This window comes from Diabrotica undecimpunctata, chromosome 7 (genome assembly GCF_040954645.1).
Source record: "Diabrotica undecimpunctata isolate CICGRU chromosome 7, icDiaUnde3, whole genome shotgun sequence".
NCBI lineage: Eukaryota > Metazoa > Arthropoda > Insecta > Coleoptera > Chrysomelidae > Diabrotica > Diabrotica undecimpunctata.
This window is the reverse complement of record NC_092809.1, coordinates 41,515,289-41,528,803: the sequence shown is the minus strand read 5'-3', so window position 1 is coordinate 41,528,803 and position 13,515 is coordinate 41,515,289. Positions and strand designations below refer to the sequence as shown.

At 31.8% G+C, this 13,515-nt stretch overlaps 2 protein-coding genes across 2 annotated transcripts in view; one reads left to right on the top strand and one right to left on the bottom strand.

Moving 5' to 3' along the window:
* The window catches only part of Bulli (regulator of MON1-CCZ1 complex protein bulli), a 32,781-nt gene extending 32,553 nt beyond the window's left edge, over positions 1–228 (bottom strand). Inside the window, exon 1 of the mRNA XM_072537168.1 lies at positions 20–228. Coding sequence (XP_072393269.1) covers positions 20–127 — 108 coding nt within the window. The 5' untranslated portion in view covers positions 128–228. The remainder of the gene's footprint in view (positions 1–19) is intronic.
* Positions 229–1,392: 1,164 nt separating this feature from the next.
* Vps8 (vacuolar protein sorting 8) overlaps positions 1,393–13,515 on the top strand; it is a 45,772-nt gene continuing 33,649 nt past the window's right edge. Inside the window, exons 1-4 of the mRNA XM_072537167.1 lie at positions 1,393–1,609; positions 2,030–2,218; positions 7,449–7,645; positions 7,709–8,027. Coding sequence (XP_072393268.1) covers positions 1,544–1,609; positions 2,030–2,218; positions 7,449–7,645; positions 7,709–8,027 — 771 coding nt within the window. The 5' untranslated portion in view covers positions 1,393–1,543. The remainder of the gene's footprint in view (positions 1,610–2,029; positions 2,219–7,448; positions 7,646–7,708; positions 8,028–13,515) is intronic.

Genomic DNA, 13,515 nt, shown 5'->3' with positions numbered 1-13,515 from the left:
TAATAGTATAGGAACTTACATCTTTATTTGAATCATCAAAAAACACATTTGTCAACTGGTTTACTGCTTCAAATCTTATTGGATCTGTGGATAACTCTAAATAGTACGAATAATTATTTTCCTCCATTTAAAATATTATCTATTGTAGTTTGAGTTGGTTTAAGTATTAAATATTTATTTACAATTTACAGGTGGTTTTGACAGTACTGACAATTCTGTCTGCATAATGTGCATAATATTCTCAATCATCCATAGATGGCACTGGTAGGTATAAACTTTAAAGAAATATAATTTTTTCCTTCTACCAGAGGTGGGGGTTCTTATGGGAAAAAAGTTTTAAAAAATGTTAAAAAAATACAATGGAATTTATTTTATTTTTTCATAAAAATAAAGAATGCTCATTGTAATTATATCAATTTTAAATAATTTGTTCTCTTGTTTTGGAAAATTATGTTTTTCGTATTTCGTGTCTTATTAGGTTGATAGGAGAAATTTAGTCCGACACATAATAAGTAAAGAAAATTCATATGTTCATGTAGATAATAATATAATTGAACCGATCATAATTAATTTAGATGAGGATAGCGATAGCGAAACAGAATTATGTGTTGAGTGATACTGTCACCAAATCTACAAATGTTACGATTAAAAAAAACGGTTCTTTTCATAACCACAAATTTTTATTAATGTTTGTTTTTCTATAATCTTAGCAATTAAAATAGATTTAATTTTTTTTAAATTAATTTGAAAATATTAATTTCGGGTATATAAGACAAAGCAATATATTTTACATCCGTTTTTTTGTTTTTGCCGTAGTAATTATTGTAAATTTTGTGGATCCTTTGCTTTAATACAGAAGTACCGTCTAGTCAGTGTTAATTGTCAAAAGACCAACTCTGTCTACCTCGTTTGCTTATCGCTCTGGACCTGTCTTAACAATGGGCCAAGTCAGATAAATTTAATAATATTTACGACCGCACTAATTGAAGTCAATCATTTTCTGCTAAACAAACTTTACCTAAAGGATTTTAGCGACCTAATGTGTATGTAATGTTTTTCTATAGATTTTTCTATGATTAGAGAACCACTGTTTAAAATATGGAGGACTTATTTCGCTGTTATTTTTGCCTTAAACATTTGTTTTTTGTCTATAAAAATTGAATGTATGTGTGGAGTTTAGTCACCTTTAGTTCACTTCTGGCATTGTGTTTAAACAAAAAACTACATACAATAATTGTCATGATAAAAACCATTTAGGACTAAATTAGTAAATAAAAATTAATAATGCTCTTCTATATATTTTTAAATCCGTCGTGCCTTAATCATCTCCACCGCTGGAAAACATTTCACTCACAAATTCCAGCATTGACAATATTTTGACAAGAACGTCATTAAGTGACACTTCATTCTGACACCGAAGACCGAAGCACCACCGAAGTTCTGACAGATGTAATCCAAAACTAAAACAGAAACACCCGGTAGGAGATAAATAAATTTTAGTTTCTGAAAAACAAATCAATGGAATTTTAAGATTTTTTCAATAATGGGGTCGGAAAGCGAAGATGTTCACGTCGAAGATTCAGATGAATCCCTTTTGGATTTTAAAGAGGTAGCCTTTAATGTATATTTTTTTCCAATGGGTGTAAACTCGCAAATTGTTCCTCAAATTGGGCAATTAATGTTTGTAATAGATTTTAAATGGTAATGATTTTCAACAAAAAAATAAATTTTGAATAATTGGAGAAGATAACAAACCTTTTGCAATATTTTTAGTGGTATTTGCATTTCAAATTTACATATAAAAAAATTCAATATTATTCTTTTTTTACTCTTATCTGATTCTGTTTAAATATAATAAAATTTTCAAGTATAAATTTGGAATATTTGTGCAAAGTGTATTGAGTTGATAAAATACACTTCTCAAATGAGGAATCATGGCTGATATTACAAATTGAGCATAGTAGTTGGTATATACAATATATTTTCTGTGAATTTATTTTCATACAATAATAAATGCAATAATTTTTAGATTGATGACTTGGAATGTGACATACCACAGGTTGCCCCTCCATCACTTGAAAATATCCTGTGGGATATGGAATCAGAGGCCAGTGATAGTGCTTCTTTACATTCTTTTCAGAGCATGACTAATAAGTTTCATTCTATGTTGTATCATTGTGTTCTGCAAGGTGTTTCTTCCCAGATTTCTTCAGCAGCAGTAAGTAAAACTTGATTGTAAACAAATATTAGTTTTTAATATAAATTACCTTAAAAGCATGACAATGTCATAAATAAGAAAGAAAGCACAGAGATATGTGTCAAAGTTAGCATATCATATAGAAGATGAAATTTGACCCAGACTTGTTCAGAACCCTTATATCTCCAATACACCAAAATCTGCTAGAGTAGTGGTTGAAAACTACAGGACTGTCTCCCTATTGAAAACTGGTTTGAAGATAATGTATAGATTAGTAAGAGAATAGCTTAACAGTGTTAACGAGGATAATCTGGTTGGAGAATATCAATCTGAATTTAGAGAAAGAAATTAGGACTGTCTGTTCTTTCTTATTTCATTAACACTAAAATCTAAGCCAGAAGATTACATCACTAAAAAATGTTAAATATGCCAATTGGCTGCAGTACAACCAATTATAATAACAAACAGCTACGAAAAATGGGATTCAATTTTATTTTATTATAGTTAATTTTATTAAGAAATACTTAAGTATGCTTGGGACTGCGTTTACTACACCACAGAGTGTGTGGTCACGCGATTTGCAATTTCATTAAGTTTCATTGCTCTTCTTTTGTTTTTATTTTTCCACACCTCAGTGCTATCCATTGTATTGATCAGTGAATTCCATGCATAACTCGTGATAAGAAACCTATGCTTTTAAAAAAACAGATCTAATACTCCTTCCTTACATTGCTTTTTGACTTGTAGAATATTAGCAGAGAAAGATCAAAACTACTAGGACCATTTTCACTATTCCACATCAGTGTTTAGCTTTTGCTGAAGATCTTACCTTAATAGCAAAACCAAAAAAAATGAAAAGAGTGTCAGACATTTTACCTATCTTGTCATTATTTATTTATTGACTGGAAAACCCCTTTATACATAAAATTTTTTTACAGTTAATTAAATATTAATACAACCTATATGTACACTTCCCGTCATATAAAACTGGTACACTTTTTTTTCCCAATGTAAACCTGGGTTCAGACTAGATACAGTGGTTCGTGAATTAATTCGCTGTTGCCATCACAGATAACGGAATTGCACTAAATCTAATTAAAAAAAAATAAAGTTATTATTAGATAGGTATTATTTTTATCATTAACAATAAAAAACCGTATTTAATAAATTTAATAACCAGAGATAGGGTTCAGCTAATATCTAAAATATTTGAAGGATCTTTAAACCTAGATTATGGGCACAGGGAACATTGGAACGCATCTACTGTATCTAATTCTAATTTTTTACTTCAATTACCTAGCGAACACGAACTGTATTTTGTATCAATAAGTTTAGTCACAGGCCAACTACCAAAATTAATTTATTATTTATTATATGAACGATAACATTAACAAAAACTAACATTATACTTTATCCAACGTAGATTATAAAGTGACAGATCCAATACCTCACTGTAATGTTTTATTATAATAATTTAAAGTTATGTCTAGATTGATTTTATCTATCACTATATTTGAATTGAAATATTTTCATAAATTATAATAAAATACAAATCAAGGTATGAGTACTTAATTGAGATAATGAAAAATTACAAAATTAATATGAGAATTTTTTAGGATTGCATGTTTAAACAAATTTAATGTGACTGAGGGATCGAGAATGCTCGATGTTTTAGTTTTTAGAATACTCAAAACTGGCGGTCTGTCACAGAGCCCTGCTTTTAGCTGATTTCTTATAATATTTTCGTTGAACTGGCAACAGTGCCCTAGAAATTAGAATGACACATGTGACAAGATCAACTTACACAACTTGAAAAACATGATTTTCGGTAATAAGAGTTGTACCAGTTTTTTATGACGCGAACGGTACTAATTCCAGAAATATAAAATACATAGTATAAAAATACAAAATACACAATTTAAAAACATAAATACAAATTAATGACTGGAATGAACAGTTAGCAGTTAAATCAACTAAGAAAAAACTAAATGCCTCGTAACTACTTTAATAATTTTCACTTCTGTGAAGTCTAGCCAAAGGGCTATTGTACCCATAGTTTGTAGCATGAAATAACATATGAAACAATGACCTATCTCTTGTGCGTAAGTTTCCCACCCTCAGACCAAGCAATTCCAGAATATCAGAACAATCCATAAGACCATTCAAAACCCAATATATAGAAATAAGAGGTCTTGGTCCTAACCTAAACAGTGGAGGAAAATGTAAGATGTTAAGATTTTGACCTCGCAATTTCAATTTCCAAGAACAAACTCTCAAAAATATTTGCTTGGGCAAGGTGACCAAATAGTTGAGGAATAAGATAGGATACTATGTACCATTACTGAAAATTCCCTTGAGGTCCTTGTAACAAATCTCAAGCTATTCAGAGCCTGACCTGTAATATCTTGTATGTGTGCATGTTAATGATGAGTCAAATATAACACAAAGATATCAAATTTCACTCACTCTATGCATCTGATAATAAAACTCAATGCATGACCTAGACTTAGAGAAGGTTATAGTGAAACATTTATTTAAATTCAATGATAAAGCATTAAAAGCAGACCATCTATGTAATGTGTTTAAGTCTTCCTGAAGTTTAAAACAGTCGGCCTGACTGGTTATCTCCATATAAAGTTTTAAGATCAGTAGCAAAAAGTAAAAATTTGGCATGCTTAAATATTAAAGCTATATCATTAATGAATAGGTTTAACAGTAAATGAGACCCTTGAGGGACACCAGATAAGATAGATATAGCAGATGAAACAGAAGATTTTATCTTTACATATTGAACTCTTTTACTCAGATAACTAGCAATCCATTTAAGTAAGAGAAGTAAAAGATCATGATTCGCCCTATTAAAGGACTTTGAAAAATCAGGATATATGGCATCAACTTGAATCTTCTTCTCAAAAGCCGAAATAATGTCCTGTTGGTATATGATCAAATTAGTCAAGAGGGATTTTCTACTCCTGAATCCATGTTGTTGACTAATCAACAGAGAATTACAATACCAAGTCAATGGTTTGCTCAGAAGGAACTCCAACAATTTAGGGATAGAAGACAGCATAACCTTTAATTTATCACATCCTCTCTACACCTTTTCTCAAAAATAGAAGTAATAAAGCTATCCTTCCAAGTTGATAGCAAAACTTTCAATTTGGCAATTTCAATGAAAGGTTAATTAAAAAACATAAGGGTACACAAATAGTGTGAACACATCTTTTTAGAAAATAATTGGGAACATTGTCTGGACCACAGTTTAATTTGTCTTTCAGTGACAAAATTCCATCATAAATTTCTGAAAAAGAAAATTTAATGAAGGGTATATCCACAATATTAACCTGTTGATATGCATGTTCTTCAATATTTAAATCTATATTACTGTAACCTCAGAAAAGTTCCTTGCAAATAAGTTGGCAATATCAATACCGTTCTCTGCCACATTACCATTGAACAACAATTTATTAGGAATACTGTGACCTTATCGTAACGAATTAATGTGATTCCAGAAGCTCTTAGGGTACAATATAATCGCAGAGTTAATCTGAGAAATATAAGAATTATGACTAAGCCTTGTCAAATTTTTACATATATATAGTAGTTCACAAAATTCAAGATAATCATCAACAAACAATGAATTTTTAAATTTAGCATGAGCAACTTTCTTAGCTACAATCAATTATCTCAGATCTGGGGAAAACCATCGAGGGAATTTGGTAAATAACATGTAAAATTTGGTAAAAAGATTCAACACTTCTGTTTATATCAAGATTACACAAAATTTCATGCCATAATTTTGGTGGTAAGTACATAGTTGTTGATATCATCTTAATCTGTATTTTTAAAATAATAAAAGAACAATTAAACTAAGGGACAAAAATCAGCAAAAGTAAATTCCAAAGATATGGCAGTATGGTGAAAATTATTAGGAAGTAAGAAGTCAATTGCAGTATCGATTCTAATATTAGAGGCATCATTTGTAAAGATTAAGTCCAAAAATTTAAATGTTGATTAGACACAGTGTTTACTTGTTTCAGATTAAGGTAGGTAAAGTATTCAGCAATAGTCACTGCTAGATATTAAGAAGGAAAATATACACTAAGACCATTTTCGCTGGTATGTTTCCAAGTAAGCAGCGGTAGATTGAAATCTCCAAAGAGATATAGTGGCAGATTTGGGTTCTCAGGCAACAGCTCTTCAACAGCAATGCAGTGATCTACATATTTATCATCTCTGGAATTTAGTGGAATGCAAGCTGCACCAAATATTACTGAAACATTATTAAAGGAAACCAGCACAACTACATGTTCCACACTACAATACTTGTTTTTTAGTTGTTTTGCTTTTATGCTATTCTTGACGAGAATCAGAACTCCACCACCACGACTTTTACTAGTTACTACACCCACAAAGTCTGTTGACAACCAAGTTTTTACCAGAACTATTATGTCGTAAGTGCACTGAGCAATAGCTTTACGAAGATCGATCAACCTTGTCCTAATATCACCAACGTTATTATAATATAGACATATAGAAGTGGAGAGAAGAAATGTCAGAGGAATTATAGAGGAGAAATGTCAGAGGGAATTGGAGCTGAGAACCAGATAGCAATGGGGAATATAAAGATAAGAAGTTAAGGTCGTTGATGTAATTCAAATGACTGTAAGAGGAGTCAAAGTCACATTCGCAAGCAAGGTATGAACTAGGAGAAAGGTATATCTGGAAAAGTGGTCAACATGAGAGAGAAAAATTATTGGTTATACACGGAGGAAGGAACACTACAGTTGATTGGGTAAGATGTATAAATAATGAACTAAAAGCTACAGAATGAGCCCCTGATATCAATACCTTTATCTAATTGTAGCAAATAGGATGGATGGGACACTTAATGAGATTGGATGATATGCGGAAACAAAAGATGGTGTTAGAGAGAGGTTCAGTAGCAACAAGGGGACAAAGAGGGACTGATAGTGTTTAAGAGGATTTAAATATATTGAGAGTGTTTGACAGGCGCGAAAGAGTTTATAGTAAAGAAGAATTGAGCAGATAGTGCAACTTTTCATCAGCTATCAAGCTTGTTATTTGTTGTTGAAATGTTTGTTAGGTATGAGCACTAGGTGTTTATGGTTAGTAGAGCAATTTAAATAAACAAATAAATCTTTTACAAAATAGTTAGAAAGATTGAGAAAATTTTGAAAGTTACATCGAACACTACCTGTGTAATGATTGTATGTTTTTACCGTTTTAGGATAGAGTTAATGCAGGGTCACCAACAGTAATAACAAATAGCTTAAACTATGTAGCAGTGGGAACATCACACGGATATATTCTGGCATTTGATTGCCAGCAGAATTTGTGTTGGTGTTGTCATGACACCAACACCATCGATCAGGGTGCAATTTCAGCCATATCATTTAATTTGGAGTCAACGAGACTTCTGGTCGGGTAAGTTTTTAACTTAAATGCATAATTTGTAATGTAAACAAAAATGTTTACTGCATTTTCTAGTTATGAGAGAGGATTCATTTCAATGATAGATGCATCGACGGGCGATATTCTTCGAAGATTACCAGATGCACATGCTCCTCAAACAGCAGTGCTGTTACTAAGATTCACATTTCTTAGTAATTTGGCTTTATGCGGCGACTCATCGGGGTGTGTGTTTTCTCTTTCGTTTAGTAGAAGACTGGGAGTCAGATCGTGGAATTCCAAGTGTCTGTTTTCAGGTGCTAGAGGAGAAGTTTGCGTTTTTGAGCCGCTAGTGCGAGGACACGACTTGAATTTTCTCAACAACAATGTTTTGGTAGCTATGGCGACTCTATCAAAGGTAAATATGCACTATTTTTTTATATACCGACGCGGAAAAGCAGGACCTTGAAACTGACAAAATTACATAAAATGGGTTATTCTAGGTTTTCGCTTTAGAATAGTAGCGGCATCTATTAATCAGTAGTTAAAGCTGGGAAAATTTACAGAATACTTTAAATTACAGGAAACGGTACCTTAGAACTTTTTCCAGCCATTTTGTTGATGCAATACCTCGTAATTGTCAGTTTAGTCATGCTAAAATAAACAAGGTGATTCTGTGCATTCAGATAATTGCTTTTCCAGGCTTATTTGTCGCTATATATTGGTTTAAGACTTATAATATTTTACAAGTAAGTGTTAGAAAAGTGTTAGCAGGCATTGCCTTGAGTTGACGATAGCAGCATTTAAGACAATCCAACTACTAAAATTCTGTCACAAGTTGACATTGGAATGACTCTTCAAAATCTAGAAACTATAGAAGATGGATCTCACCTTGAGGAAATTGCGGTTTTTACTGAAAATACATACACAGATGTTGAAGGGCCAAAAGCACTTGAAATCACAGAAGTAACTACTAGCGAAATTGACAATTCAGATGATTACCAGTCTCAAGAAGATTCCAGCTCAGATTCTAGTAATGAAGTAGCCAATGACTCCAGTGATGAAGACAGAAATCATAAAAAAGGAAAGTGGTCAAAGGACAAAACAAGAGACATTTAAATAAGAAGTTAAGAATGTACGGACAAGATTATTTAGGATTTAGGAAACCCAGAAACCAGAAAAACAAATTTTACGATGTCCATAGAGAAAAAAGGCACTTACAATCTCGTTGTATTTGCAAAAAAAGTTAAGCAAAAAATGTTCTGAGAGTTCTGAACCAAACAGAAAAATTTTGGTCGCAAATGAATTGGGACCAGCTCAGGACTTTTGTAGCCAATACTGCCAGTATATGCGAGAAAAGAAATTATGCACTATAACTTGGTAGTAAATAATGTTTCCGTGCCTCTATGCAAGACAATGTACTTAAATACATTATCGTTGGGGAAATGGTCTGTGAAATCATGGGCTATGAAGGCAGAAAAAGGTATCAGTTCCAGTACAGACTTCGAAATCGCCTCAAGACCAAAACGAAAAGATATTTGTGAGAAGGATAGAAATTTTTTTAAATTATTTTTAACTGATCTTAATAAACTATTGTCGGAAGACTACAGATCTGGAACAAATATTTCAGTCATGGGTTGATGTGTACAAGATTTACGAGAAACGATGCGAAGAGGAAAATCATAAAGTACTATCTCGAAAACTATTCAAGAACATGGCAAACCAGATGAAAATGTCTTTGTTTAAGCCTCGCAAAAATCAACGCGACATTTGTTTATGTATAAAAATGGCAATTTCGAACAAGAAAAATACGAAAAGCATATTTTAAACAAAAATTTGGCAAGACCTGAAAAAGAACAAGACAATGAAAAAGGATTAAAAGGAGAATGGCATTTAATAACCATTGTTCAAGCAGTGAAGTTACAAATTACCTGCAAGCGCACTTTATTATAAGACTAAATTGTGTTGTTACAAATTTACATTGTATAACTTGGTAACAAAAAAAGTTGCTATTGGTTTAATTAGATAGAAGCAGAAGGCCAACCTTCAACGTATGCCTCTTTTTTGGTAGAATACCTAGAGGGAGAATTTTTGAACAAAGATATTAAGTTACCTATTATACCTATATTCGGACGGCTGTACTGCCCCAAACAGAAATTTAATATTTTCTAATGCCCTACTTTACTTAGCTGACAAATATAAGGTATTAATTGTTAAAAAAATTTTATTTAAATTGTATTATCCCATAAAATTCATTTATAAAAAACTAATTTTGTTTTTTTCTCATCTTCTTCTTAACGTGCCCCATCCCTAAGGACATTGGCGATCATCATGGCCCATTTGACTCTATCTGCAGCCGTTTTGGAAAGTTCTATTGACGTTTTCCCACTCCATTGTCTCAGATTCTTCAGCCAGAACGTGCGTCTTCTCCCCGGTCCTCTTTTGCCTTCCACCTTCCCTTTTATGACCAGCCGCATCAATTCGTATTTCTCGTTTCTTAGTATGTGACCAAAGTAGCTCATTTTTCTTTTCTTTATAGTGTTGAGTATTTCTATATCTTTTTCATTCTTCGTATCGTTTCCGCATTTGTTATGTGTTGTGTCCAAGATATTTTTCACATTCTTCGATAACACCACAATTCAAAGTTAATGAGTTTTTTCTCTGTCGCATCTGTAATTGTCCAGGCCCCAACTCCATACAACAGGACAGAGAACACGTAGCATCTCAACACTCTAGTTCTAATTTCGATGTTGAGTTTTCCACTGCATAACATTTTTTTCTCATATAAATGTTTTTCTCTATGTTTTCCAAAACATAGGATTAAAATGTTTAACTTACCTCGCGCCAAACCTTTGTAATATACTTCTAAATAAAATAAAAAATTTAAGTTCTTTTAACTTATTTAGATATAAAATCACAATATGGTTACGTAATATTTCTAGACACGACATTTATCAGTTCCTGGATAGTAATAATAATACCTTTATTTTAGAAACATAAACGTAAATAACAACAATAGTTGAATATATTTCGGTACCTCGGAGGTAAAGGACACTATGTCCATTTTCTTACTTTTTCAGGAGAGCAGTTTTAACATTTTTTAAATTTGTAATCAGTAAATACTCAAATGTTTTTTATATTTAACCAAGATTAATATATTATTATTGTGGTGTGTATAATCGTTTTTACTTCCATGAAGTGTTATATACCTGAAGTTTACCGTTCATTATTTAAAATTTTTTTAAAAATGTGTAGTTGGACATAGTGTTGTTTACCTCTAACAACTTTTTTAAATAATGTGGCATTGCATGTTAAGGTCTCTACGAAATAAACAATACAAACACATTAAACAGCCTATACTATTATTTTATTAGAGGTAAACATTATAATGTTATAATAATTAAGTAAAATTATAGACGACAAGTTTCAAAATTGTTAAAGATGCTCCATATCATATTCATCTTCTTGTGGGTAATCATTTGTGGCTATAATACATCGCTATGTGTTAAATTTTGATAAAACGCATGACAAACTGAAGGAACAAAAGGCAGTAGTGCAATTAAGTCATTGTACTTTTGTTTTGTGATTGGTAATGGGATTACTGAGACTTGATTTAATTGGGAACTTCATACATATTTTGATTATTGAAATCAGTCTTATAAAAGAGCTTTCCAATGTGTTCTTGTTGGACTTGTAGGAAAACACATGTTGACAGTAGAACAGAGTCTTTATTAACATTCTTTTTTCTACTTACAAAAGGAGGATTAGGTGACAATTTCTTATCGAACAGCGTTTTAAAATTTTTGAAATCTGCAAGTTCCATATTGTGCACTGTGTATTTACCTGATGTTTCCCTAACTAGTTGTTGCCAGTCCCATGGTGTTAAAATGGCCAAATTGAATAGTTTCTTTCTTTTTCTTTCGATTAAAACATGAACACTGTCTGCTTCCATATGTGTGTGCCTTTCAGTAAAAACTTTTGAGTGATCGTCTTTATTTGAGGGTACGTACGCAGTATCCAAAAATAGCACATTATAATACTTATATTTTTATTTTGTCCATAGCAGTTATCGGTCCAAAGAGTGATGTCCTCTACTTGACTACCTGGAATTGTATTGTCAGCCCATTTCAAAATTGACGAGGCAATTTCATTTGCACCTCGGGCCCCTTTCGATTCGTCCCACATCATACATTGTACAGAAGAATCACTGGCATCATATACTGTACAATTTAATGTCCAAAGCTTCCTTTTGTAGAAACTAATACAATTGTTTGTTAGTGGTGAAGGCAAACATTTTTGCAAATCACCAGATAGTACTTTGTATTTTGGTGACTCTTTAGCCATTATAAAGTCCAACTGTTTTAAGTTATACCGAGTTTTAGATTCAATTAGGTGAGCATCATGATGAGCCTGTACACTGGTTAGTTCATCTGCAGTAAGATTATTTTTCAATTGAGCGGTGAATATACTGCATGTATCGCAAATTTCTCTTGGGTGCTTTAAACGACAACTTAAAGTCTCTATTAAAAATATCTGCGTACAACCACTTTTTTGCTCTGAGCTTTGGATCTACATGTCTTTCATTGCATTCATCAATGTACAGTTGATACATCTTTTCCATTGTAAGTTCTGTGCCCAGATAATCTCTCTTATCCTTTCTCTGGAATAATGACTCTCGTACTTTGGGAATGATTTAATATGTTGATGTATACTATTTATGGTTTCGGTAGGAGTTTTATTGATTGGCTTGTGTCTACCTCTTTGATCAGCCTTTATTAAACCTTCTGGCTCAATTTTTTTTAACATATTTACTACTACTAAATTAGATATACACAGTGTGTTTAAAAACGTAACCTTGCACACCTTCAATCGCTGATTGTTCCCTGTAAAATGGTAGTGTAGTGTATTATTGTTAGATATGATAGAATTTAGGTCCTTTTTTCTTGCTCTTAAGAGTAAGTTGCTGATAAATTGCTTTTTAACATCTGAAACGTTTGTCTCAGTCCAGTATGAGTTGAAAATTTTTTGTCTTTCGTATTCTGGCAATCTTTCAGAGCATTTCATGCGACACATGCAAGGAGGCTTTAACATTTTTGCAGGCATGTTTTTGCCTCTTTTACTGAGATACTCTTTCCCACCAGCTATTTTTCATTTGCGAACATTACAGACCCAATTTTATTCATTTACTACACTTTTTTCCCTTTTTGTTTGCACTTAGTTAAATTGTGTACCTTTCTTTCTCTTTCTCTTCTTCTAAAATAACTTCATTATGTCATTCTTATTTCTAGGGCAACGTTCCCAGAACAACGAATATATTATATCAAACCAGCTAAAAGTAGGACTTGAATCGTGTTTTATTATAATTTATGAAAATATTTTAATTCAAAAATAATGTTAAATAATAAAAAATTTAGAGGCGACTTTAAATTGTTATGTTTAATTTCAAATCGAGAGGTTTCATTCGTTTCTCGTAAAGTGTAGCACAAAACTGTATTGAGTTGTGGCATACTAGAAATAAATAAAACACACTGGAAAAACTAAAAATTTAATTTGAAATTAATACAAAATGAATAACATTTACAGTGAACAAGTGTGGAATTTAAATATATGTATTATAATTCGAAACTGCTGAAATAATAGTATTTTGTCATATCTCCATTATTAAAAAATTCTTCAAATATTTTGGACGTTAACTCAACCGTCTCTCTGGTTATTAAATTTATTAGATACCGTTTTTTGTTGTTACTGATAAAAATATCTAAACACATTTTTGAACGTTATTTGTTTTTTATTTAGATTTAGTGCAATTCCGTTATCTCTGATGGCAACAATGAATTGTTTCACGAACCATTGTGTCCAGTCTGAACACTGGTTTACATTGGGATAAAAAGTATACCAGTTTTATA